Source organism: Electrophorus electricus, chromosome 4 (genome assembly GCF_041902795.1).
Source record: "Electrophorus electricus isolate QZ-2024a chromosome 4, ASM4190279v1, whole genome shotgun sequence".
NCBI lineage: Eukaryota > Metazoa > Chordata > Actinopteri > Gymnotiformes > Gymnotidae > Electrophorus > Electrophorus electricus.
In genome coordinates, this window is record NC_137500.1 from 14,109,362 (window position 1) to 14,134,978 (window position 25,617).

A 25,617-nucleotide genomic window follows, 5' to 3' on the forward strand; every position below is an offset into this window, starting at 1 on the left:
GTTACGTCCTAGTCTGGGGACTCGACGGCCTTTACAGTACACCTAGAGCGAAAGGACAAGCGTCCTGTCAGAATTGATTCCTGGCCAAAGCCGTGTAGGCCGTTTGGAGGTGAACCACTCTGCCCCCGAGCCGCATTGATTCGCTATTGACTATTTGTATGGGAAGTGTTGGGTTAGAGGGTTTATACATCTTTAAAGGCTCTCCGGCGTCACGCAATTCATCTCCTCCACTCCTCCCCCCCGCCCCCACACGAACTGCAGTCGCTCCTCAGTTCTTAAGTGGTCTTCCTCGGTTCCCTCGCTGCCGTGGTAGCGTGCCCGTTTGTCTTGTAATTGGGCACTTTGGCGGGCGCCGCGGTGCCTGTGTTGACGGTTGCGCTCGTCTGCCGGGGAAGAGGAGAGGAAGCAGCCTAAGCTCCGTGTCACTTTTCCAGCATTCTCCGGCGAGACCCCACGCGCTTCTTCATCTGGGTTCCCCAACCAGCGCAAGAGATGCTCCAAAAACATCAAACACGCTCGCCCCCCCCCCCCTCGTATGACCAGCCCTCTCTTCTCCCCTCTAATACTTCCGTGTCTCCTGACCGCTGGATCGTTCAGCCATTTAAAAGCACAACGCAGCCACGTTGCCTCGTGCCCCGTGAGCCGCTCTCTTTTGTGTCCATTTCTCTCTCTCTCTCTTTTTTTTCGGCCCATTCTTTTGGAAGTGAGCTGTCAGCAGGATCGTTCCGTGCTGCCATCAAGTACCTATTGATGAGGGAAAGCACAATAACAGGGAAATCGGTGATTGGTGCATCCGTGCGTGCATGCATGGGAGACGCGGCTTCACCAACAAGTCGGTCAGGTGCTCTGACCCTGATGCACTCTTCCTACAGGCAGATCCATAGGCACACGTGCAGCGAGTGCCTGGTCACTCTGCACCGAGGGGTGCCCGGTAAGGTGGCGGGTTTGGGTGGGCGCACGCGTGGTTGGAGGGTTTGGGTAGGCGCGCAGATGTTTGGGAGGAACCCGTGGCCCATGTTGAAGCACGGCCCTTAACAACGGTAGCTCTGCTCCAGAGGAGAGGCTGGTGCTTTTATATTTGTTTGTTTGTTTTTATTTATTTATTTCTGCCTTTTTGTTTCGGGTCATAAATTATTTAACGGCCCTTTTAACTGTTTGTTTACATTAGAAACAGCGTTGTCTGGGTTTGGAGGGCTGATGCATCCCTGCTTTGTTGTTGTTGTTCAGTGATCTATAAAATAGATTCAGCATAGCTTCCTTGTCTGAATTTGCGTTGGGGAGGCTTTTTTACCGCCGTCACACAGCTTAAGTGGCTTCTAATCGTGACATGGCCAAACAACCAACGGGGCAAAGTCTGAAAGGCCATAAGCTGGAAGTTTAAAAAGTCTGGAATACGGTTCTCTCTTTCAGCTGTGTGTGTGTGTGTGGCTAGTGGAAGATCTGGAGCGCTCGGGCCTGGGGCTGCTGAGCCCATCTGCTGCTCCGCCCCTCACGCTCGCCACTTATTTACCGCGCAGATGGCGCCGCGGGACGCGCCGTTTCACCACGGTAACCATGGTTACCCAAGGTTAAGCGCCACTGCTGCCCTCCACAGTCATCTCGCGCTCTCTCTCTACGTCCACTGCGTGGGTCGGCCGACGGGGCTGGAGCGTCACGTGATCGGCTGACGGGGATGGGGGGGGGTGGGGTACGTGCGGCCGAGGTATGAGCTGTGCGTTCTCTGTGTCTGCACCGTTATTTATTTATCTGCGTGCGTTTATGCTTTTCCCCCTCCGTGAGCAGTGATTAAAACACACGCACGCGCACACCGAGTCCTCTCACTGTGCTGCTGTTCACACCGACGACCCGCCCAGCTGTGCTGTCAGTAAAGCTAATAACCGCGTTAACGCACAGCACGGCTGGAGCTATTCGCCCACCCACCGGAGATGAGGGAGCGCCATCACCCCCAAACACGGTCATAACAAGGGTAGGCTAGGTTACACAGCCATTCTTCTGGAGCGTCTGCGGTTTTCTGCATTTCTGCATTGGTGCCTGCCCGCGCAGCGCCATCGATCCCCCGGGTGGAATGGGAGAACGCGCTAAGCCCTCCTTGATGGAAGCCACTCAGGAGGCTTAAGTGGTCCAATTCCTATCTCTTATAAGTGCTCAAAGATAATAATGATAATTTGGGGAATTGCGATGAGATGAGAGAGAGGCGGGGCCGAGCCGGAGACGAAAAGGAGCGGGCCGCGACGATCCGACCGAGGTGAGCGGCGCGCCTCCACTCAGCAGGTGGCGAGGGTAGTGTATTGCCTAGGAGCGTGCGTGCGTGGCTCCAGCAGCCTTCTCCTCTGGCTCTCGCGTTGAGTCCCGCGGAGGCCCCTCCACTTGCCCACATCCAGCTCGGATGGCCCTTTAAAGCTCCATTTACACACACTCTCTCTCTGTCTGTCTGTCTGTCTGTCTGTCTGTCATCTCTATCTTTCGTCCTTACTGCCATTGATGCACTGTGTCGACTGTGCACGTACGCTGAAGGCATGCGTGTCCCGTGACCGTATACTCACCCAACTCAAACGCGTACGGTGCAGCCAATCCGTACGTGTTGCTGATGACATCCCCGGCGAAGCCGCCAGGTCCCTACGCCTTTAACGCTCAAGCACCATGGCAGGCCGCATTACTCACGGAGGGGTCGCGGTTAAATGAAAACGAATGAGGAGCCCCTGCCCCCTCCTCACCAAACGCAGCCTTTCCAGGCCTCCAGGTCTGCTTTGCCCGGCGTTCAGCTGGACGCGGCGCTCCCGTGCGCAACGGGAGGAACGGGACGACTCCGCTTGTGACGCCGGAGAATCGGAACACGCAGCCAACCGCCCCGGGTCCTGTCCTCGGTGCCCTTCGTGGTCACCGTGGCAGAGAGAGAACTGGCTTCTGGCTACTGATAACTGGGCCCTGGCCCAAAACGCAGATTTCGAGTGTGCGTGCACATGCAGCCGCGACCGTGGTGGCAGAGCAGCGCTCGTAGAGGGCCGTGACTACAGCGAAGCTGTATGGGAGTGTGTCGCTCCTTTAGTCTGTCTGTGTCTCTCTCTCTCTCTCTCTCGCTCTCTCACCATGGGCTTGCTGCTGCTTTCGTTTGCTTCCGTTTAAACATTTGGCTCCTGTTGCTTCTTCTGGGGCATGGCCAAGCCTCTCTGAGGCGTCCGATTGCAGCGTTACGGAGAGTCGTGCTGGGACTTCCCCCCCCCCCATCCCCCCGCTTTACTGCACGTCGCATTTCTCGCACTCACACAGGCAATTTGTGCTCCGCTGGGAGCCATTTTGGCTCAAAGGGCCCCTCGGCAGGGAGCCGCGCTGGCCCTGGCGAAGCCTCCGGCGGCGAAAGCCATCTGTGCGGCTTCCCCCGTCCCCACGGCCCGCTCTGGCTGCTGTTTGGAGGTGATGGGTGGGGCCACACGCAGGGGGCGGGGTCAGCTCTGTCTGCGCGGCACAGGGCCTCAGCGTAAACAGCACTGATCGACAGGCCATGCTGATCACACACATACATCACCAGAACACCACCTTGCAGTTACTTCATTTACATGTGCACGGTCATCTGATTCCTGAGTGACTAATGACGCTCCGATTTAGGCGTATGTTGGTTTGATAGCCTCGTTTCATGGACAGCGTGCAAAAAAGCACTTAAAACACCAAGGTGAACGTGGCCCAAATCCGGTCTTCTGCTCCGCCTGACAGATTTGTCAAAAACCACACCGAATCTGACATTTCCATCCATCAGTTCCAATTCGGGCCACTTTCAGACAGGCTGCCGGAATTCGGTCCGGACGGCCCGGTTGCAGCTCCCGCGACGTTTACCGACGATCCAACCCCACATTCGTCACACTAACGTGACGCCGGAAAGAAAAGAGAGCGTGCAGCGGTGAGGGGAGATGGCCAGGCAGCGCTTGGAACGTGCGCTGCCGTCTTCGTCACGGTCGGCTGCAGCGGCGGCAGGTTGGAGAAGCTCGTGACGCCTCATGTTCGTAGCAGCGTAATTGGCGGATTTAAACAAAGTTGCATTTATGCCACTTCTACCTACTGTATGAACATCGCTGTTTGTTTTTGTTGTTGTCGTCGTGTCTTCCAGTACTCTTTGAAACACCCATGCCATCAAAATCACCCCGATTGAGCTTAAGTATGGTGTTCTGCTGTGTTGTTTTGTCATACAAAGAAAGGGGCGTTTTCTGGGCTAATAACCTGCCGCCGTTGTTCATGTCTGCCGGGCCCAGTATTTCCAGGAGAGCGCCACACGCGCCGTACCGATCCAGACAGCGTGCAGAACCAAGCACCGCGTTAACACGTTCGCGTGGCATGCGCCGGGAAGGCGGATTTTGCGCGTTTTGCTTTTGTTTGGCCTTTGACCTCTTCGCCCCTTCCAGGTGACGCTCGCTACGCTAGTCTGGGTGGCCGTGGCGAAGCGACCGACCCGGGCGTGCATACGCGGCACTGAACCGCCAGTGCAAACCCGAGCACGGCACATGCGTGTCATCGTAAGGCGGATCGATTCATCTTCTGCCGTTTGATTGGTTACGCCCGTTTCAGCGCGTTTGGCTAACCCGACTAAGGCGTTTACCCGGCGGTCGCAGTCACTGCTGTGCGTACTGTCGGATTATACCGGAATGTACCGCGGGCATGTAGACGCAGTAAACGGCAGACAGCGCAGTCTGCTGTGTTCGTGTCTGACCGAGGCAGGGTCCAAGAAGAGAGTGGGGGAAAAAAAACCCGCAAGGGAGAAAGAAAAGTGGGGCGGAAGAACGGGTGAGAGATGAAACGAGTTGGACCGGTACTGGCGTGAGCGCCCTGCTTCTGCTGGGTCCTACAGCTCTGCAATGGGATATTGTGTCTCAGTAGGGTTATTTTTTTTTCTCATTACACTTGACACGAGGTTTCTCTGTTCTTGCGGAATGGGTGACATTGTCAAGTGGCGAGCAAATTTCCTCCCTTGTACTTTACAGAGCAGCGCGGTAAATGAAGTTGTTCACCGCAAGTGGCTTAAGACTGAAAAAGGGTTCACCCGCGCCTCCTGCCATGAACCCCATAAACCCCCAACCCCGTGAGTTCTGTAGTTCTCGCATGTAGTCCAACGCAAGGAGAGCTTTCCTATAATTACGGCTGCTTGTTTGTGTTTTCTGTTGTCATTTTGTTCGAGGGGGTGGTTGTATGCTCATCTGCTCTTATCAGAACATTCCCGTGAATACATGAGAGAGCGTGCAATGAGAAAGCTGCAAGCCGCCGTGCTGGAAAGCCAGACGAAACGTGGGCTACCGGTCGGGTCCCACCACGATATTTATGATGCGAGTACATAGCGTAGTCCCGGGTCTTGGTCACGAGCCGTTCCGTCTCCAGGTTTCCTGTAGGCTCGTCACTCTGCACTGGAAGAGAAGGGTGCCGTCATTCCGCTTGGTTACAGCCAGATTAGATTCACGGGAATGCAAAGCACGTTACGACGGTTTGGGAGATTACGGGCGTTTGCTGTGCCATGCCTCTGCGTTGAGGACACCCCTGAGTGCATCTCTCTGCGCCCAGACAAACGGCATGCGCTAACGTTAATCTCGTGCCTGGTGACTTCTGTTTTCTCGCCGTGTGAGTCTTGTTCCCTCGATAGCGCTTTTCCTCGTTTAAGGACGATTGCGCTGCTTTAGGTGGACAGGGGGGTTAAATACAGCACAGGGTGTGGCGTCCACCACGTGCCGGAGCTCTCCCGTGCACGGCGCAGGTGCTCACCTGCTCCCGGTTGCCCCCGCAGCGCGAGGAGAACCGTCTCTGCTGTAATAGCTGTCCTACATAGCGGGAGGGCTTTGCTGCTGCAGCTGAGCATTGCTCTCCACCGCCGAAGCACGCAGCGCTAACCAGTCAGCTCCTCGGACCGCGGGAGAGACTTCCATTACCCACCGACTAGAGGGTGCGGCGGGGGGGGGGGTGTGTGTGTGTGTTTGTTTGTCCTAATAATGTGAAGTTGGTCGTCATGGCCATGTTTTAATCAAAGTGGCGATTATGCCCTCATTAAAAAGCTTTTTGCTTTCCCCTGCGTTCGAGGCTTCAGTCCTCTCAAGCAATTCCTCCGCAGATTTCCCAGGGGGCCGAGGGGCTAAGCAGCCCCGGTCTTAATTGCGCCACTCCCGGGGTAGCTTTTCGTTCCCACAGCACCTGCCTCGTGCTGTGTCAGCCCTACGAGGGGTGCGAGATCGGTTTGGGTTTGTTAGGCTTTTTCGGGGGAGACAAGCAGTTAACTGGGGGAAAACGAGCGCTTCGGTCCCGCGCGCACTTGCGTCTAATCCGAAGCAGGAAGCCTTTGTCAGCAAACCCCACCTGACGAGCTCGCGCGTGACAGTGTTTATCCCCTTTAACCCTTAGCGCAGCTCACGTATCGTATCCCCGTCGCCGTTAGGGCATGGAGCAGGGGGTTATGGTCTTCCATTGCTGGTCATGGCCGTGTCCTGCAGAAGTGAAGGCGCTTTCTCCCTCTGCTATAAAACGACGGCAAGGGGGACCGTGGCAGCTACGGCTCGCTCCCCGAGCCCTCCTGTTCCAACCGCGCGCTCGCGCTCGCTCGCCTTGCCCTCGCACTCCTTTACCAAGTGCCCCCCCCACAATTGCTTCAAGACAAACGTGACACATTAGAGGTCAGCGTTCCCTGAATGCGCACTTTAATTGTGAATGTCGGGCTCTGGTTAGCGTGCAGATGTGTCCCCGTGCATATCCCTTTGTGTGTCCCTATCCGACAGCGCGTGTGCGCGCGCGCTTTAATTGAGAATGTCAGGCTAAAGTTAGCACGCGACGGAAGCTAGACCCGATGTTTAATTGTGCGAGAAAGATGAGCGATTTTGCTGACAGCCAGCGTGTGTGTGTGTATATGTATGTATGTATGTGTGTGTGTGTGTCTGTGCGCGCACGTGCACACACCAAAGAGCGGCTTTCCCTACCACCTGATGTGTAAGGCCTGGTGAGAGATCAATAGGCAGCTTGGCTCGAAACCCCCCCCCACTGCTGGGGCCTGCGCTCCTCTCTCCTGTCAGTCTGTAATGGAATCTCTCCACTAATCCCAGACACAGTACATTAACTCTCTCTCTCTCTCTCTCTCTCTCTCACTCAGGTGGAGGTGGAGGTGGAGAGCATGGATAAGGCGGGGAACTTCATAGGCTGGCTGCACATCGAAGGTGTGAACCTGTCTGTGGCGCTGGTGGAGAACTCCCTGTCCAAGGTGCACTTCACGGCCGAGCGCAGCGCCTACTGCAAGACCCTACAGTCGGCCGAGGAAACAGCAAGGCAGAGGAAAGACAAGGTGAGAGGCGCGGCAATGCTGACACCTGATCAGCAGACGAAGTGGCACTTAACACCTAATCGCCGGGGAGCACGGGCCGACCTCCGTCGGCTCCAATTCAGCCCCGTGGAAGGGAGGCGTCGAGCAACTAACCCGTCGACGCGCGAGGTTAACTCGGAGCCGGGCGGGTGTCCGCGCAGGGCGGGGCATATGCGTGCTAGCCCACAACCCCCTCCGGAATAGGCTTTGACGGGTGAAGTCCTCTCCCCTGGCGATCCCAGCCTCGCGCTCCATTTTCCTGACGGCCACGTGGGCGGGCGGGAGCGACGACCCCGGCGGGCGACCGCGGCCTCGCTGTTGCTCATGTCCTCTATCGGGGGGGTATCGCTGATATTGCTGCGATGTACAGCCGAAGGCAGCCAAGAGCTTGCCTCTGCCCTCCCCTTTGAATTCATCAGCTGGTGCTCGCGCTCTCTCCGTCCTCTCTCACGCTTTCTCACCTTGTCTGTCTCCCGTCTCGCTCCCCCTCCTCCGCCCTTGCCCGAGAATAGCAGCCAACCTGGAATGTCGCGTATCCTTTTCCAATTCGACGTGCTGTCGTCTCAAAGTCAGCCGCGCTCGTGCACACTCGCGCCCCTCTCATTGCGGCGACGCTTCCGCCGACGTTCCAGCCTTTTGGCTTCCCGACCGAGGAGGCCCAAGAGGTGGCTCGGGGCCGTTTAACCCCCACCCACCCCCCTTCTCGTTCGCGGGGCGGCCATTCAGCGAGGGAAGAGACACCAAGAGAAAAGGCGCAAGATCCATTTTTCTCTCCAGTTGCGCAGACCTGCTGTTCTGAGGGAGAGGACAGCACGTCGGACCGCGAGGAGGCTGCGTCACGGTCACTGTGGTGGTTGGTGCTTTTTCGACCTTAGAAAAGCTGCGTTTTTCAGTTTAGTTGGAGATAAATTCGTCTCTGAAAAGTGTTTTCTTGTAGCCTCACCGCCAAATCGCTGGTTGCCCAGGCTAATGGATTTTCAGTTTGTGATGACTGACTAAAACGTAATCCCAGCCGTCTTTTCCTCCTGTTTGGCCTCCTTTAGTTATAAACTTAATTCATCTCATTTCTGCTTTTTTGATCATGACGAAAGTCTCGGTGAACGCAGCTTTGGGGGAGAAAAGAGCCTGACCTCTATTTCAGTGTGGCCCATGGCAGCGTTCCATTCATTCCTTGGCCAACGGGAGGCCAGCGCGGTTGGTCCGCGGATCCGTGACCGGCGGCTTCGGCTCAGTGCCCCGCTGTTGGCCGTGGTCGTCCACCACTCGTCTAGTCCCCCCCCCCCCCCCCCCCCCATCACCAACGTCCTTTTCTCGACGGTGTAGCTCAGACACCCCCAACCCACCCCTATTGATACAGATGTACAAACACACACGCATACCGCTCTGGAATGGAATGTAAACAGTAACCACACAGACACGCCAACACGCTCCTTGTTGCTGGGCAACCGCGCTTGCGAGAGAGAGAGAGAGAGAGACGGTTTTTCGCGCTCATAAAGGCGGCACCGACCTCTGCTTTCCCAACCAGCGGCCAAAGCCATTAATGAGTTGGTTTGCTAATTCCAGCAGGCTAATTATGAAGGAATAAATCCAGAAAGGAGTGGCATACTGTCGAGCAAGCGTTTGACTAATCTCCTTATTGTGTTGAGTGGAGATTTACCAGGTCTCCCCATCTGCAATTGTCCTTTCAAAGCCTCAGATTACAGTCTCCAGGAACGTTTGTCACCGCACTGCTGTTCTGTATCTATTCCTTCATCCCTCCACCTCTGTCCTCCCTCCCTCTCTTTCAGCCTTTCTCTCTATAGGCATTTGGGGCTATTGGGTCGTAGCGAATTTGATGTAGCGTGACGTTGTGAACAGCGAACAGGCCCCTCATCTGTCTGGGCTGTCCGGTTCCGCCATCACAGCCGAGCTCCAATTCACAGGTGGATGATGGAGTATGGCGCAGTTAACCTCCACGACGGCATCCCGATCAGCGCCGTTTTCCGCAAGGGACAACGGACAGGCTGGACGTGCAGCGATCCAGAGTGCCGCCACTGGGCATCTGTCCCTCCGTGCCCATATCCTCTTCGTTAAAGAAGGGCACCCATCGAACTTGTTGGCCCCTGTGCTCATGTTTCACAATATAGCCTCAAGGTGAAAGATGCAATAAAGTATTCATAAAGGCATGTCTGCTTGCAGTTGGTAATGGCACTCAGACATTTCTGAGGCTATTTGGGCTTTCACAGCGAGTAAAAAAGTGCTCGACGCTCTCCAGTAAGCGCTGAAGACTGGCCTCTGTGCTACAAAACACTGGCGTCTGTGATGCACATACAGGAGGGACAGATGCGTCGGCATCTCAGCCAGTCAGCACGGTTTCTGTTCGAAACGGCCAGCCAGGAAGTACCTCGAGCAGCGCTTACATTTGATTGGTTTTCATTGCCACCTCACAAACGCGTATCGTATATTTGTAAGCTCACAGATCAATGAGAAACAACTGTACTGTAAGCCACACATCTTTTATCAACACCTCAAGAGCTCATGGGAGTGGAGTTCTAGCTGTTGGCACGGCAGTTCAGAAAAGGCAAAGTAACATCTGAGAAGCATAGCGGCTGCCAAGAGCGCGCACACTCCTCCCGGTAAACGTTAGCAGCGTTTAAAGTCTCCATCTCAGAAACGCATCCGCCCAGCCGCTGTTCTGAGAAATCTGTCTTGACCGAGGACCTGATGCCTAGTGACGGTTGCTAAGCACGAACTAGCGGAGCTGCGGGTGTTGTTTCACAGAAGTCTGCAGAGCCACGCGAGGGCTCGGTCGATCTAGAGCCCCCGTGTCCCCTGAGACGCGTACCGTGGGTCTGCGGGGCGCGAGTGGTTCGGGAGATCCGGGTGCGCTCCGAGCTGCGACCCCACCTGGGCTGGCACCCAGAGGTTCCTCCCCGTGGGAGCAACCGGCACTGCGGAATGTGCCTGCACCTGCCAGAGGTGCGTGATGGGAAATCGTCGGCCCCCCGGCGTGGCTCTAAGAACAGCTCCCTTCTCCGGGAACCTACAGAAAAGGAGCCCGTTATGCAGACCGTCTGCCTAACGTAGACTTGTGTCGAGTCATCCTTTTCCACACCTGGCTAAACAAAAAGGTCATAAAGATGAATCCAGATAATTAGGGTTTCAGGGAAGCTTGTACGTCTGACTTTACAAACCCAGCGTTTGCATAAAATGGAGATCCCTGCGACCGCAGTGGCCGTCGTGATGCCCCATGCGGGACGACCCAAATCCTATTAATTGTGTATCATCGGTCTTTCATATCGACCTGACTTAAACTGTTACTGTGGTGGTTGATGAGATGAACACACTGGTCTCACTGATAGTCGTGTTTTTTTTGTGTGTGTTTGTTTTTTTACATTTCTGCTGGACAGTGCGTTTTGATCAGTCCCCCTCTACCGCTCCGCTCTGATGGTAATTACACCCTGGCAGCCAGGGTGCCAAAGCACGGGAATACGTATCCCGTTCCGTTACCACCCGTGACAAAGCGCACTCAATTAAGTCTGAAAGCCTTTTATATAACGCGCTCCTTTCCCCTGCTCAGGGACCAGGGCCATGGCAGCGGCTGTCGCCATGGCGATCTAAAAGCGCCTCGGCCGGCGTTACCCGGGGGCTGGGTGGCGGTGCGCAGGCGTCAGCCATAGCGAACTTTCAGATCGTCCTCCCGCGGTGCTCCCCCACCACTGCCGCCTTCTATTTTAGTTGGCAGCCGTAAATTGCGCGAGACGGGAATCGAGACTAATGGCGGAGTGGCATTGCGTGATTAGAATTAAGTATATATCGCCTTCTGCACCGTCACGCCCAGCGCTGCTGTCTGCGTCACTTCCCGATTTAAGAAACGGGGGGGCCAGCGACCCCCTGACTCATGGGAAGGCACGTCCAATTAGACATGTCCGCGCCTCACCCAGCCTGCCTGCCCACGGAGGAAGGGCACAGTCCCAGTTGGTCCTCCACCTAATGACCCAGGCGTCAGCTGCAAGCCTCACACAGCTGTTGCTGGTTTTAAGCGGGAGACAGTGACCGTACCCTTTGCAGTTGCTGACCGGGGCAGACAGGCAGGTAAACGCCATTTATGCTCCACACACACACACACGCACACACACACACACACACCACCGCTCTCACCCTCAGTCAGGGCCGACTTGATCCGTTCGTAATCCCCCCGGTCCGCTGGAGCTCCTGAGTTAGCTTAGCATAACATATTAAAGCAAGATAGGGCACTGGAGCGCTTCACGTAAAGGCCACTCTGTTTAATTTCCAAGGCTCGTCCGTTTGTTCGTCTCGGCGAGCGATTTTCCCGAGCTCCGCCGCGAACAAACCGCTGAGCTGTGCAAGCTAGCGAGTTCGGAAACCGAAAGGCATAGACCGACGCTGCCGCACTCACCCCCTCGGGTCTGTAGGAAAACTTCTGTCCCTGTCCCGCGCTGGGGACTTTTACAGACTTCAGCGTGCACCTCAGGATCCGCTTCTGCCTGTCACTGCCAGAACACGATGCCGTGAAGTCTCGTTGGCATCTCTTGATAACCTCAATCACTCATGGAAGTGCAGCGTTTTTTCTTTCATTCTTTACCGAAGGCTCTTGGGAGTCTCGAAGCAAGTTTCCCATGCAGACGGCTAGCTCGAGCTATAGTCCAGTCCCTGGACTCCATCAGGAGCTGAGAGGGGATTTATGCAGGGCACGGCGCCGGCCCCTTTGACCACTGGGGAAGTGGCAGCTTTGTTTTTCGGAATTGATGAAAGCTCGGACAGTGATGAATTCCCCTCGCGCTTGCCGCCAAGAGCCTAATTAGCATCGCTAAGTGACACCCACCCGGCGCGGCCCGTGCGTGGCGACGGCCCCTTCCCCGCCGGGCCGCACGCCTTCGTCTGGGAGTTTGGCGAGCGTGTCGTTCCGGGTCTTTATTCCCCCCCCACCCCGCCAACTCTCCTAAAATGGGATTGCCCAACTCCGCGTGCAGGGGCGTGGCCGGGCTAAACTCTGCAGGATAGCGGGTCTAAAGGACCCGAGCTGTGCATTTCTACTTTCCGAGGTCTCCTTCCTGCAAGGGGCAGACGCAAGCATCGTAAGAGCCCGCCACAGCAAGTTTATGCAGCACCTTCCGTACACAAGGGCAGTTCAGAGTGCTTTGCCAGTATAGAAATGTTAAAAACAGAAGTTTAAGGGAATAAAATGGAGATTATAAGAAATTAAAATAAATAAGATTACATGGATACCTTTTGAATTAAATGCAAATAAAATAAAGCAGGATGGATGAATTCAGAACAGATGCGTCTCTCCCACAGGGAGGTCACACAGTTTGATGGTGACGTGTGTGTGTGTGTGTGTGTGTGTGTGTGTGTGTGTGTGTGTGTGTGTGTGTGTGTGTGTGTGAGACGTTGGTTGAATATGTCCTTTTTCTTCATATTACGGCTAAAACCTCAAGTGTTGCTGTGTGCACTGCATAGATCATCTAAGTTGTGTTACAAAGGCAGTAACCACCCAGCAAACACACACGCACACATTTCTCCCAAGCAGCCTAAGGCTGCCCGCAGCTTGGCCTTGCTCAGCCGGCAGCCAGGGTGTGCTTTAGTGCTGCCCACGCGTGCGCGCACACACACTCGAAGATTAATGCAGGAGTGATGCATGCGGTTTTTACATGTCCTCCTCTCAAATCCCTGGTGCAGTTTCAGCACGGTCAGCTCTCCTCTTAGCTCACTTCCACTCACACACACACTTTCTTTTTTTTTTTTTAATGCCTGATCCCAAGTAAAAACCCCGTGTTTGTGTGCATTCACACGTCCCAGTAAAGTGGAAACAGCTGACTGCACACGCTTAGACGCAGGCCTGTGCGCTTTCACACGCGTCTTGCACGTACCAGGCCGGCCGAGTGCGTCTTGGGTCCACGACCGTGCAGGGCGATGTCGCTATGGCATCGTGCGCCGGTGGACACGGCTCTGGGAGACCGTTCCTCTCTGTGCGCGTGCGGCCACCCCCGTCCGCTCGTGCAGAACTCGGTAGAACATTCCGCCCTCTGGCTCGCCCACCCACAGCCCTGCCGTTACCCTGCTGACACTCGCCTCTTTTTGGGAGTGTGCGCTCTCCCACGTAGCGCGAGTGTAGGGCCCTCATCCCTGCGCTCGTGTCAGGTGTCTAATCGCCTGGCTGGAATTAAGAAATTGAGCTTTCACCGATGCGAAGACACACACACACACACACACACACACACACACACACACACACACACACACACACTGACATTTATGGAGAGTGGCAACTCTTGGCTCGTGTATATGTTTTGCAGTAGGTGGATCGGAGAAACTCGCCGACGGCGTCTCCCTCGGCTGAAAGAGCGCCCGGTCCTCACCCCTGGGCCACCGTCCATCGCAAAATGCACCGCTCTGGAAACCCCCTCCGAGCCATCTTCGCCGAGGACCCCGTCGATGGGAACAACCCAGGGCCAAACACCTCACGTGGTGGGCGGTTTCCGCGCTTAAAATCCTCCTCCGTAAGGAGAACGGACCGGGGGGGGAGACAGAACCGGCAGGCTGAGACTTTAGCAGGGAGCCATCACCTGACCTGAGCCTCACGGTGATGCCGCCATGCTGGCCAGTAGCGTCTTAGTAGCAGCTGTTACCCATGTGTCGTTTTCACATTGCCGTTGGAGGCTGATTCCGTATCCTCTTGTTCCCAGCGGGACACGCACGCGCTCGACGGGTTTAAGCCTGCGCCATCCAGGACCGAGGCCCCGGCTAACGGCTCATCAGCTTCCTTCATTACCTGCTCTAAATGGGTTTTTTTTCTGTTTTTTTTTCTTTTTTTAAAAAGTAGAACAACAAGTCCGTGGTGCAGCGAGAGAGGCTATTCTTAGACGCGCAGCCGATTCCCGCTCCCACCAATCTCTCACCCTTTCTTTCACTCGGTCTCTTTCTCTCGCGTTCGTTCGCGGAGGCCCCCCCTCTAGGCACACCGGAAGGGCCGGCGCGCGTTCGTGGAAGCGGCCTTGTCCGCACCTCCTCGCTGCAGGGTGCGTTACAGCTGAAGGATCTCCTGGGCCTCACGCGCACACGTTTGTTTTTAGACTCGGGAGTCAGGTTCGTTCCTCTAAACGGGTGACTGCCGTCTGATCGGATCGTCTCTTTTAAATCCCCCCAACACACACGCACGCACCCGCCTCGTTTCTGGAGTTTGATGCGTTTCCTTTCAAGGTCCGTGCCTTATTTCCGCCGGTGCGTGCAGACACTCGTCGACGGTGCCTCTGCTCTTTGACACCCCATCCTCCGTAGAGTTGTAGCAGGCCGTTAAGTCGGAGTCTCTCTGTATCCATCACGCAAGCTGCTCCCACCGTCCGTTGACACCCCCCCCCCCCCCCCCACACACACACACACACACACACACACATACACAGGCTGTAAATCGGCTCCTTAGCCTGTGAGAGTCGTGCTCCGAAGGTCCCGTCCCAACCACAGGCTCAACGTGGATGTATGCCGGGTGGTGCTGTGGGTGTGGGCGGGGTTGAGCAGGGCCCGAGCGAGGGAGGTGGAGGAAGAGCGCAGGTCGCGCTCTCCACACCGCTAACATGGCTGTGCGTGTTTCGCTGGCGGTTAAGCCCCCCTCCTGCGCTGGGGTTTAATTTGGACGAGTCCCTCCCCCAACAGTCAGGCTGGATGTCTTTACAGATGTCTCTGACTGTCACTCTCTCTCTCTCTCATTCTCTCTCTCTCTCATTCTCTCTCTCTCATATTCTCTCTCTCTCATTCTCTCTCTCTCTCATTCTCTCTCTCTCTCTCTCTTCCCCCCGTTCACACAGACCAGCTCTGTGTCTCGCCTGAAGGAGACCCACAGTTACATAAACTCTCCCTGGCTTCGGCATGCCGCGTTTTATCTTTGTCTTGCATTCTCTTGGTCTTTCTTTCAGCAATGGGATGTCATCCCCCCCCCCCCCCCCAACCCCCCTTCTCTCATGCAAACAGGCGCTCGCGCACGCACACACACACCCCCACCAAGAATGTGCTGCATTAGTCACCGTGCCGAGGCCAGGATTGAGTTGTGGAAAACCGTGGCGTTTAATCTGAGGAATGAAAGGGGGCCTTCGCTTCCAGCGATAAGCACTTGTTGTGGCCATGGCAACCTGCTGCAGAGAAAGAATGCTGCCGTTAATTAAAAAGTTAATTAATTGCATTTGTAACGGCTCGGCTGCACGCGTACTGTAACTTAAGGGTACTTCTACCGGCGGCTCCTTCTGTCTCGAGATGTAGTCTTTACACATCGTGCCACGGTGTCTAATACAGCAGACAAAGAACAAACAAAAATAAAACTGCACGAATTAGAAAACGCCGGGCATACTCCTGGGGACTTTGGCCGCAAGCCCCTGGTGGGCCGTGCGTGGCACGCCACGGCCCAGCTAGGCTGTCCAGCTGTTGCACGCTAGTCTGCAGGTGGAAAAGAGGGGGCAGGTCAATGTGCGGAGTGCAATAAGCCTCTTTAAATAGCTCTGCCTCCAATCACAAGCAACCCCCCCACAATTCTTCTTACGGAAGTTCTAGAACAGCTAATTCCTTTGCAAAGAATGAAGTCCTCTGAATTATTTTTCAGGGGATTCTCATTTGCTGCAACCTTTCTCGATATCGATTACGTTTGTTTCTGACTTTCTGGAGACTCGCGGCTCGCGCTCGCGTCCACGCCCACCCACCGGCTCCACCCCTGCCCCTTCTCCACCAGTTCTCGCCATACAGCAATCTTTCGGCTTCCCTAACATCAGCTGAGTGTTAAAGGGCCTGATGAGCATGGTCAGAGAAGGGCAGCTGTGTCAAAAATATTTTCTCAAACCCCACGTAATGGAAAACCAGACTTAAGACAGGATGTTTTTGTTAAGGCTCTGCTAAAACAATTGCTGCCTGTTGAATTGTTCCAGAACTAAAAGCGCGCGTGTCGGTCTCCGTTCTGCTGCCCACGTTGTGCACCAAAATTACAGGTGCATTCGTTACATGGTTGCCATGCACAACTCCTCCACCACCTCCTACCCTTCGCCAACACTGTCATGGTGGTGGGTGTTGTGCTGGTCCGTGCTTGTCGGCAACAACCATGTTGCCGCGGTGCCGTGGTTTCACTATTAGTTCTGGTGTTTGTTTGGACGTTTACCGCACCGTTGATGAAAATGGGCTTCGATCTATTACCGGCTACTTGTTCATTTTTATTTCCTTACACCGGAGGTTCTTCCTTTTGTATCCAGGGACTTCAGAGAAACATAGGTTGGAGTTTTGTTTTTTTTTTCCCCCCGATTCCCCCTAAACGGCACTGCAGTGTTCGTCTTCGTTTTCCACGCAGGGATATGGAGTGCATGGAAAACCCATTGGTGGAGTGATCCACTATGCTAAAATGGAACAATGCCGGTTCACCTCCGGCTCTAGGCCCTGTCCGAACACTTACAAGGTATTTCTACAGTAGTGTGTCCAGTCGGTGGGTGTAGAACCCAGGCAGTAAAAGGCTTCACAAGTAGAGGAAAGAGTTTTAAAAAAAAGTTATGTAGAAATTTTCTTTAAAAAGAGCGTAATGATTCAAACAGGCATCCTTCATCTGTTGTCTAAGCCGAAGGCGACTAAAGGGAATGCCCCAGCTGATCAGATTTTGACATGTTTAGGGCACGCCGTCTCTTTCACGGGCTTCCAGACCGCTCGAGTGCGGAGCTGGGCTTCTCAAGATTCCTGCCTTTCAGTGCTACCATAGCAACAGCTAACAATGCTGCCAGTGATGTCACTGACGCTATGCCAATTGCCGCCGAAGTGTCCGGCCTCTGAGAACGAGAAGTCCTCCGTTCTGATCTCCCCCCCCCCCCACGATGCTCACCGAACGCCGCGCGTTTGCGCTTGCGTGTCTGCGGAAGTTTGCGTTGGTGTGAGGCAGGGAACTAAAGAGTTAAACCACAGTTTCGCTTTTTGGTGCTTTTGTGTCTTTGATCATTATGGTGTATTCAGATCATATCATAGTAATTGCTGTACAGGGACTGCGTGCGTGCACCCGCTTCCAAGTACCATAAATTTGTAATAATAATCTGTTTATTAGAGAACAGTCTGATCACAGTACCGATACAAGGTTCACTGATTGCCAGGCCGGAGAGCCACTCAGCCCGTAGGCCCCTTCACTGGGCTCTCCCGTTTTACCCTCCCGGACTTCCCGGAGTGGCTTTTCCCTCCGAATTCCCGTGAAAGGAGAGATTGGCACGTTCGCTCTTGGTGCCCTGAGACGAGGTGTTGTGCGCTTGCCCTACAGACCTAAAAACAAGCTTCTCCGCTTTCTCCGCTTCCTCCAGCTGCGTCAGCTAAAAGAACGTCAGGCTTCTGGGGGACTTTTACCCAAGAACTGTATGTCAGGTTGAGTTCGGGCATTCCTGTCTCCACTGAGGGCTGGGGGTTTCTCTCTCCTTTGTACTTTTTTCCTCCTTGTGTGCTTGCAGAGTGAGGTTGTGTGTGTGTGTGTGTGTGTGTGTGTGTGTTCATTCCTGGTGTTGATGGGAATTTGCTCTTGCTGGGTAGAACACATGCAATTGGAATTGACACCGTCAGCTTTAATGAGTATTCGGAATAGGGGCTGGAGGGAGTGTGTGTGTGTGGGGAAATAACTTTTTGAATGTATCTGCTGTCACACATCTCTTTGTGAATGCTGGGTGCCAACACACTGTGAGGACGCCTGTTACGGTGCCCCCCCCCCCCAGGCCACACTTTTTGCGGTATCGTTGCTCTCGCTGCGAGAGCGGTGTCTTGCAGTACTCGCATGCCTGTGCTCGAGTGGAACAAAAAAGAACGGTTGGCTGCTTGCGGAAGGTCGTCTGTTTAGGCCTCGGAGGGATGGTTTTTTTGGGTGTGTTTGGGTGTTTGCACACATGACTTTCTGTGTTTCCAGGTGAGCGTGCAGAGGGTGGGGGTGGGGGTCGGGGGTCACTTGTCTTTGTCGGTGTGCGCGTGTGGGTCACGCCCCGTGCCCTACCCTGCACCCCGGGCACCATAGTGACGGACGGCGTGGTAACGAGGGGCGACGTGCTAATTTGGCCACCTCTGATTGGTCCTGCCGGTTTGATTAAAAGCGGGGCCGTGTCGGGGAGGCGGGGTGCGGGGGAAAGCCGGCCAGACGAATAACCTGCTGTAGAGGACGCTGTGGGGGGGGGTGTCTAAATTTTTGAAGCGTGGCATATCTAGATCTTCATTAACCCAGCCCCCTCCTCCGCGGAGCCATTCCTCTTCATGCATCTTCCTTTATTCGGCGCCTCGGGCAGAATAATTGAATGTAATTGGGGAGTTTGACCCTGTCTTCTGTCATTTGGTGGCTCCAGCTGTAAGGCGCAGGATGCACCACGCTGCTGGAGATTGCAATAAAAGGCTCTCGCCAGTGCCTCTCCTCCTGGTAGCAGCCCCGTCTGGGAGCGCTAAATCGCCCAGTAAACGTCCACTTCTTGCCCTTCCCGACCCTAACAGGCTCAAACCAGTACCCGGACAACATGTTATATAATGATCTTGGACATAATTAGCTAGTGCTGGCTCTCTAGCCAAAAATAATAATAATAACAATTTAATCCAAGGCATGGTAAAATAATATGGTAAGTCCACCAAGCAGAGTTTGTCATCATTATTAGAGTAACACGATGAAAGACTTTAGAGCTGGCTCCCAGTAAACAAACCAGTGTCCTCAGCATAATGTATTGCAGGACAGAGTTGCAGTGTTTGTCCCTTGGCTCCCTTGCTGCCTTAGGTGTCCTCGCTTTGCATGTCCATACTTCATGTATGAAGTATGACGTGTGTCTATATAAGTGACAGATCAGCACCAAGGACAGCGTCCGGTAACTGAGCTCCATGCACTCGGGGCCTTGGTTCATTGTAACGCGAAACTCATCACACTTGTGACTAATTAAATCTACACTCATTTACAGATCCGAGCTTCACTGAGTGGGGGGGGGGGGGTTTGTTGTTTGCTTTTTTTTTTTTTTTTTTTTTTTTTTTTTCTCCCCCCCAACCTTTTTTAGAAATATCAGGGAATTTTTGCTTCGAGTTTTGCTCAGCATGCTGTGATTGTGTGTTATGATATCAATATTATATTATCACCCTTGGCAAGACTTTGCATGGTAGCTCCTAGCAACAGCAAAATGGGGAAAAAAGCCATTCTCATCACAAATGGAGAAAACACTCTGTAAATTAGAGTAGTTATTCACTGAGTGATATTGAAGCGTACACGTTAACGCGAGCATGGTCCGCGCGTCACGTGACGAGGTTTCCACATATTGCACTCTTGGCATCATGTGCAAACGTGTGTGTTTTGCAGATCTGGGCCAATTACGTGGAGAAGCCCCCAGCGGAGCTGGCCCAGGTGTCGGAGGAGAAGGAGCGCGTGGCAAACTACCGGGCCGTCTATGTCACGGAGATCACGGACGGCCTGCACTTCTACGCACAAGACGTGGAGACAGGCAAGTGGAGAGTTGTGGCGGAGCCGTGAGGCAAGACCGCAAACTTGCCATCCGCCATCGCTTATTGCATCCTTATGTGCCAATTAATTCATTTGCATACATTTTGAAGGACTCTGGAACATCATGGGCACCAGCGGGCCGGGCCCGTTCCGCCTAGCGTGGCTCTGCCCCCGGAGGTCAGGCGCTGCCCCCCCTCCCCTTAGCCCTTCCACTGGTCTCCAGTCATGCCGAATGGTTAAACATCACATGCGCGCAATGACACGTCTAACTGCGGCTGGTTAATCGCTGAAGGTTAGCGGCAGGAAGGCAAACGTGGGAAGCTGATACAGAGAATTTTAATTGCTTATCTGTTGTGTTGCCTCTCTGTTTCCTGTGTGCCCAGTTTTTATTTGTTTTGTTTTTTTTAGCATGCGATTGCGTTGCGCGGGGATCGTAAGGTCAGGGTGCGCAACCTGAGCTGAACCAGCCAGCATGCGGCTTTTCCCGGTTTTTAATTGGCAGCCGTTGTCCGCAGACAAAGAGAGTGGAGAGTGGGGGGAGAGGGGCGGATGGAGAGTAGGGGGAGAGGGGCGGATGGAGAGTGGGGGGAGAGGGGCGGATGGAGAGGGCGGATGGAGAGGGGCGGATGGAGAGGGGCGGATGGAGAGGGCGGATGGAGAGTGGGGGGAGAGGGCGGATGGAGAGTGGGGGGAGAGGGGCGGATGGAGAGGGTGGATGGAGAGTGGGGGAGAGGGGCGGATGGAGAGGGTGGATGGAGAGTGGGGGAGAGGGGCGGATGGGGAGGGTGGATGGAGAGTGGGGGAAGAGGGGCGGATGGGGAGAGGGGCGGATGGAGAGTGAGGGGAGAGGGCGGAGGGAAAGGGGCGGATGGAGAGTGGGGGGAGAGGGGCGGATGGGGAGAGGGGCGGATGGAGAGTGGGGGGAGAGGGCGGATGGAGAGAGGGGCGGATGGAGAGTGGGGGGAGAGGGCGGATGGAGAGTGGGGGAGAGGGCGGAGGGAAAGGGGCGGATGGAGAGGGGGGGAGAGGAGCGGATGGAAGGTGGGGGAAGAGGGGCGGATGGAGAGTGAGGGGAGAGGGCGGAGGGAAAGGGGCGGATGGAGAGTGGGGGGAGAGGGCGGATGGGGAGAGGGGCGGATGGAGAGTGGGGGGAGAGGGCGGATGGGGAGAGGGGCGGATGGAGAGTGGGGGGAGAGGGCGGATGGAGAGAGGGGCGGATGGAGAGTGGGGGGAGAGGGCGGATGGAGAGTGGGGGAGAGGGCGGAGGGAAAGGGGCGGATGGAGAGGGGGGGAGAGGAGCGGATGGAAGGTGGGAGAAGAGGGGCGGATGGAGAGTGAGGGGAGAGGGCGGAGGGAAAGGGGCAGATGGAGAGTGGGAGGAGAGGGGCGGATGGAGAGTGGGGGGAGAGAGGGGGATGGGGTGGGGGGGTGGGGCTGGAGAGTTGGGGGAGGGAGAGATGACCCGTTTTCAGTTTATCTTCACAAAAGCCAGAAACATTCTAACGGACCCGGGTTCTGATTTCATAAGTGTTTTGAAGATTTGATCATGGAAATACTTTGTATGTTTGAACATAGTTTGTGATCATTTGGCCTGTTTCCCCCAATCGCCATCCTCACATAAGACCCTATGAAGCATATTCTCATTTACATAATTATAGGATGCTCCGTGCAAATATCAACTCTGGGGCCTTCCTGTTTTAAGACGAACCCTTACTTGACGGACAGCGAGGTATCATCCAAAACTAGATGACATAGTGATGGCATAAAACAAAACGTACATCTGCAGTTTTGACCAATCACACGAATAATTTTTTTTTTTTACTCGGGTGTGCGTTCAGACCTTCCGGCCGGGACCCCTGCGTTTGTCAGAAGGCAGTGCCGCTGTAGGTTAGCTTTGCCGTTCGTCAGACTGGAATCTCTCTGATCAGCCATTAAGCTGGCGAGCGTTCGTCATTCCCGGTTTGGGGAGCTGCCATAAACGCCCCCATTCATCTCGGTCCTTTCCTGCCCTTTTCCGACCACATCGAGCTCCCTGCCCGTCTTATCTGGAATGAAGGAAAAATGGGATTCCCCCCACCTCCACCCTGGTTTGGGAGTTATGGCCTCTGCTGGGGGAAAAGGAGTGGAGGACCCGAAGGAGGCAGCGCGGAGCTGGCAGGGAGCGTGGCTTCACCTGCAGTGCATCCACAGCGCGGAGCATATCCTCACAGGCCTTTTTGTGCCCTCCCTGGTGGAGGGGGCCTTCGGCTCGGCCCCCTGCTTGCAGACGCATTCGCTTTGCCCTTGCTCTTTACACACGCTCCCCCAAGCTCAAATGAACAGTGCAGGCAATGTCGTCTCTCCCAGCCTCTCGAGTGTACCTTTTAATGTTTGTACTTTGAGGACATGCAGAGACAAAATGATTTATCTTCAGAGAAGCCTGGCCTCAAAGCGGCACGTGAGCACTGCTTTTAAGCCACAATCACAAATCACAAGATTCTTTTAATCTTTTGTTAAAAATCCTGAAACCACTTTAAAGCACAGTTAACCCAGATATATATTTTTTCCTTATTATTTTTCTTGTTTATTTCAAATTTATTTATATGGCACTTTTCTTTAATAGCCATCATCACAAAGCAGCTTTATGCGAGTCCAAGCCCGCAGTGAGCAAGCCGAGGGGCAAAACTCCCTAGAGCATGAGGAAGAAACCTTGAGAGGAACCGAGACAACAGACACTTTAATAGTAACGAATAATCAATAACGGGTAGAATAAGTAGTGAGAGAGAAAAGATGCTAAAGATACAAGCAGTGAATGTCTCTTCCGGTTTTCTAGAAGTCCTGGTCTGGTCCCGACGGTGTGCACTTATCCAAAACCAACCCCTCACGAGGACCTCCATCAAAGGCAACGGAGAAGTAGTTGTCTGGGGTGGAGGTGTGGTGGGCCACAGCTGGGGGCATCAGGGGACGGGGGAGGTGCCATGGCAGCTGAGAGGGGTTGAAGCGTACTCAGGGGTAGGTGAACCTCGGCAGAAAGGGAGACTAGATTATTATTTGTTTAGTTTATTTATGATGTAGAATTTTCCTCCAGATGAATGTTGTTTTGTGGGGATTGTCTCAAGCTGCATCTTTCACTGGGAAAAGCCAGAGCCATTGAGGGCCAGTGTGAAGCCCACTAGGGTTACTCTGAGGGGCCAAAGCGGCCCTTTGCCCAGAGTCGTGCCCTGACTCGTCGCCTCGGAGGTCGTATTCACACCACATCGCTAATGGTCTCGAAACGCCTGCGTGAGCGTAACGGATCCCCGCTCAGTAATCGCCAGGGGCCAGATCGAGACGGCGCGTCTCCGGTTCTTTTTTCTTTTCCCTGTTTTCAGTAGTTGTCGTGGTTTGTTTTTGCTTTCAATTAGCCTCGTTTAATTAGTCTGCATGAAACGTGTTCTGCGGGTTGGGCGTGGGAGAGCCGTGCAGAAGCGTCGGCATCCGATACCTCAGCAACCGACTTAACATGCAAGGTAACAAACACCTTTAGTCAAATTGTTTTTGTAATTGGGGCACCGACGTTTTGGTTGCAGACAGAAACCCGATCACCAGACGTGCAGAAACCGTAGAAGCAGAGAACTCCTTATACAGCCACTCAACTGCTGGGCCGTGCAACAAATCGCAAACCCCAGACTCGTCGTGTGAGCTGCTGTTGTACAGCAGGTTCTGGTGATCAGATCTGTTTGGGTGGGTTGGTTGGTTGGTTTTCCCTCCTTTTCTTCATTTTCTTCGTTAGATTTGGTAGTGGACAAGCCACGGGAAAGCCTGTATTGGCGCAAGATGTTTTTAGTTCTACGTTAGTTTACCTTTGGGTGTTTGCGCGTTCTTCCGTCCGTTTAAATGCCGCGAGGCTGACAGGCTGCCTGGACTTCCTCCTGCCGGGTGCCCCTCAGCCCATGCTCCTCCCACTCCACCTTCCCGTTCAGCGGAGTCTGTGCTTGTGTGGGAAAACCGCGCTTTCGAGAACCTCTCTGCCGTGCCCTCGCTAACAAAGCCGGCAAAAAGGCTTCCACTCGACAAGCCCCCTTTTGTCTTCATTCCCCCGTTTGCGGGGCCGACAGGTAGTCGTCCCCCCCTCCCTCCCAGACTTGAGTCATGAGTGCTTACCTTCACTAAACGGAGAGGACTAAAGTGTCGCGTCTTCCATTGATCTCGGCGTGAGGAGACCCTCAGCAGATGCGGTGATGGGTGCCGTGTGCCGAGCTCGAGAGGCGCACCTGCGTAGAGGAGCTCTCCAGCCATGCCGAAGACGTCTTCCTTCGTCGTATCGCAGCTCTGGAGTGCGCCCGGCCCCCAGCAGCAAGGCGGAGCCAAGCGAGCCCCTCCCTTTCCCGGCCGTAGCCGTGCGTTCTCATTTTACTCCCCAAACCCCCCCCTTTTTTTTTTTTTAAGATTATCCATTAAGCCGTAGAGTCTCTCCTTTCGTGGCAGAGCGTTCCTTTAGGTCTTTAAGGAGGCGAGAAGCCGCCCCGCAGTCGGCCCCTTTTTAAAGCGCCAGGAGCCGGAATCGTCTCAGACGCTTGAGCTCCTCGCACACTGCTGGGCTTTATGGGTAATTCTGGAAACCCTGGCAATCGAAACAAAGCGCTAGATTTGCTCCCAGCAGCCCGAGGGAAGGTGGCGTGGGCGGATGCGCGGGGCAGGGGGTGCCACGCATCCTCCATCCTCCTTCAGCAATCGCTCCCAAATTGCGGAGTGGTAATTTAGCGCCCGGGCTCTGATTGCCTCACTCCACAGCCCCCTTCCTTCCGGCCCCAGTCGCCGACGGCATGCAGAAGCTAAATTAGCCCCATAAGGGCACTGTGGTCCCCTTTCAGTTTGCACAGAGCTGGAAGACAGAGCCCCTCGATAAGGGCAGGTTCGCTTCTCCGCCATGTTGCGAGATAAATGGTCTCTTGTGAGGCTTCGCCTCTTTCTGACCCCCTGAGGTAGGCCTGCGTACACACACACACACACAGATCCAGGAGTATGTGCGGGACAGCGATATGTCAGCTCTGTAACCGTCGCCTACAAGTGTTTTAATGAGACGAGGGGTCGGCCGTAACAGCGCCCCCTGGCTCGCACCACCGCTGAGCAGAAACGACGCCGTGCATGCTGGGTTTTCCTCCGCATGCCCGTGGTTAAATTTAAATATATATAAATAAATTTAAATATTAAACTGGATCAGTTCTGTTTCCTCTCGTGCTTTCTGCTCAGCTCCTCGCTGGCTGGCCCACATTTGCATAGCGTGAAGTTTGAGCGCGCGCGGAAAGCTTGTTGTTTCGGCTTCGGAACAGAAAAATCTCGAAACAAAAGCGAGATTTTTCTTTTTTCTGTCTCACTTGCTGTCTCGCGCTCTGTCTCTCTTCCCCCCCCACCCTTACACACACACACACACACACACACACACACACACACACCCTCTTCGTTCCCAGAGCAGGCTGGCTTTCGTTTCGAATATAGACCTTCCGATTTGCAGGGGAGTGGTGGTGGGGAGTGTTCTTGTCGTATGCGGGGTCGGGGCTTCTGCCGACCCGCAGAGCCGCGGTGCCGCTTGGAGATACTTCAGCCCCGCCACCGGCCTGTGAGCAAAGGAAACGCTGAAGTCCAGACCTGGCCGGGGCGGGAGGGTGTGAAGTGGTCACCTCCCCCGATGCCTGAGAGGCGTTTCGGGGTGAAGTGGGCCTACTCTGCTGGAGACCTGCTTTTCTGCACTGACCACAAATGTCTCACCATCCGGCCTGCTGTAATCCACCAGTGCCCCGTTCATCTACTGTGAATTTCTCTCTCTTTCTCACTGCTGTCAGCCGTCATTCGTTAGTTGTCTCACGTACATATTCTCCACCATGACATTGTGGATGCGCCTGCG

General features: G+C 54.6%; 1 protein-coding gene across 3 annotated transcripts in view; it reads left to right on the top strand.

Moving 5' to 3' along the window:
- Window positions 1-25,617, top strand: part of snd1 (staphylococcal nuclease and tudor domain containing 1) — a 101,951-nt gene that overhangs the window by 62,937 nt on the left and 13,397 nt on the right. For all 3 annotated transcript variants that reach the window (XM_081712546.1, XM_081712547.1, XM_081712545.1), the window contains exons 17-18: window positions 7,106-7,294; window positions 19,614-19,755. In XM_081712546.1, coding sequence (XP_081568672.1) covers window positions 7,106-7,294; window positions 19,614-19,755 — 331 coding nt within the window. The remainder of the gene's footprint in view (window positions 1-7,105; window positions 7,295-19,613; window positions 19,756-25,617) is intronic.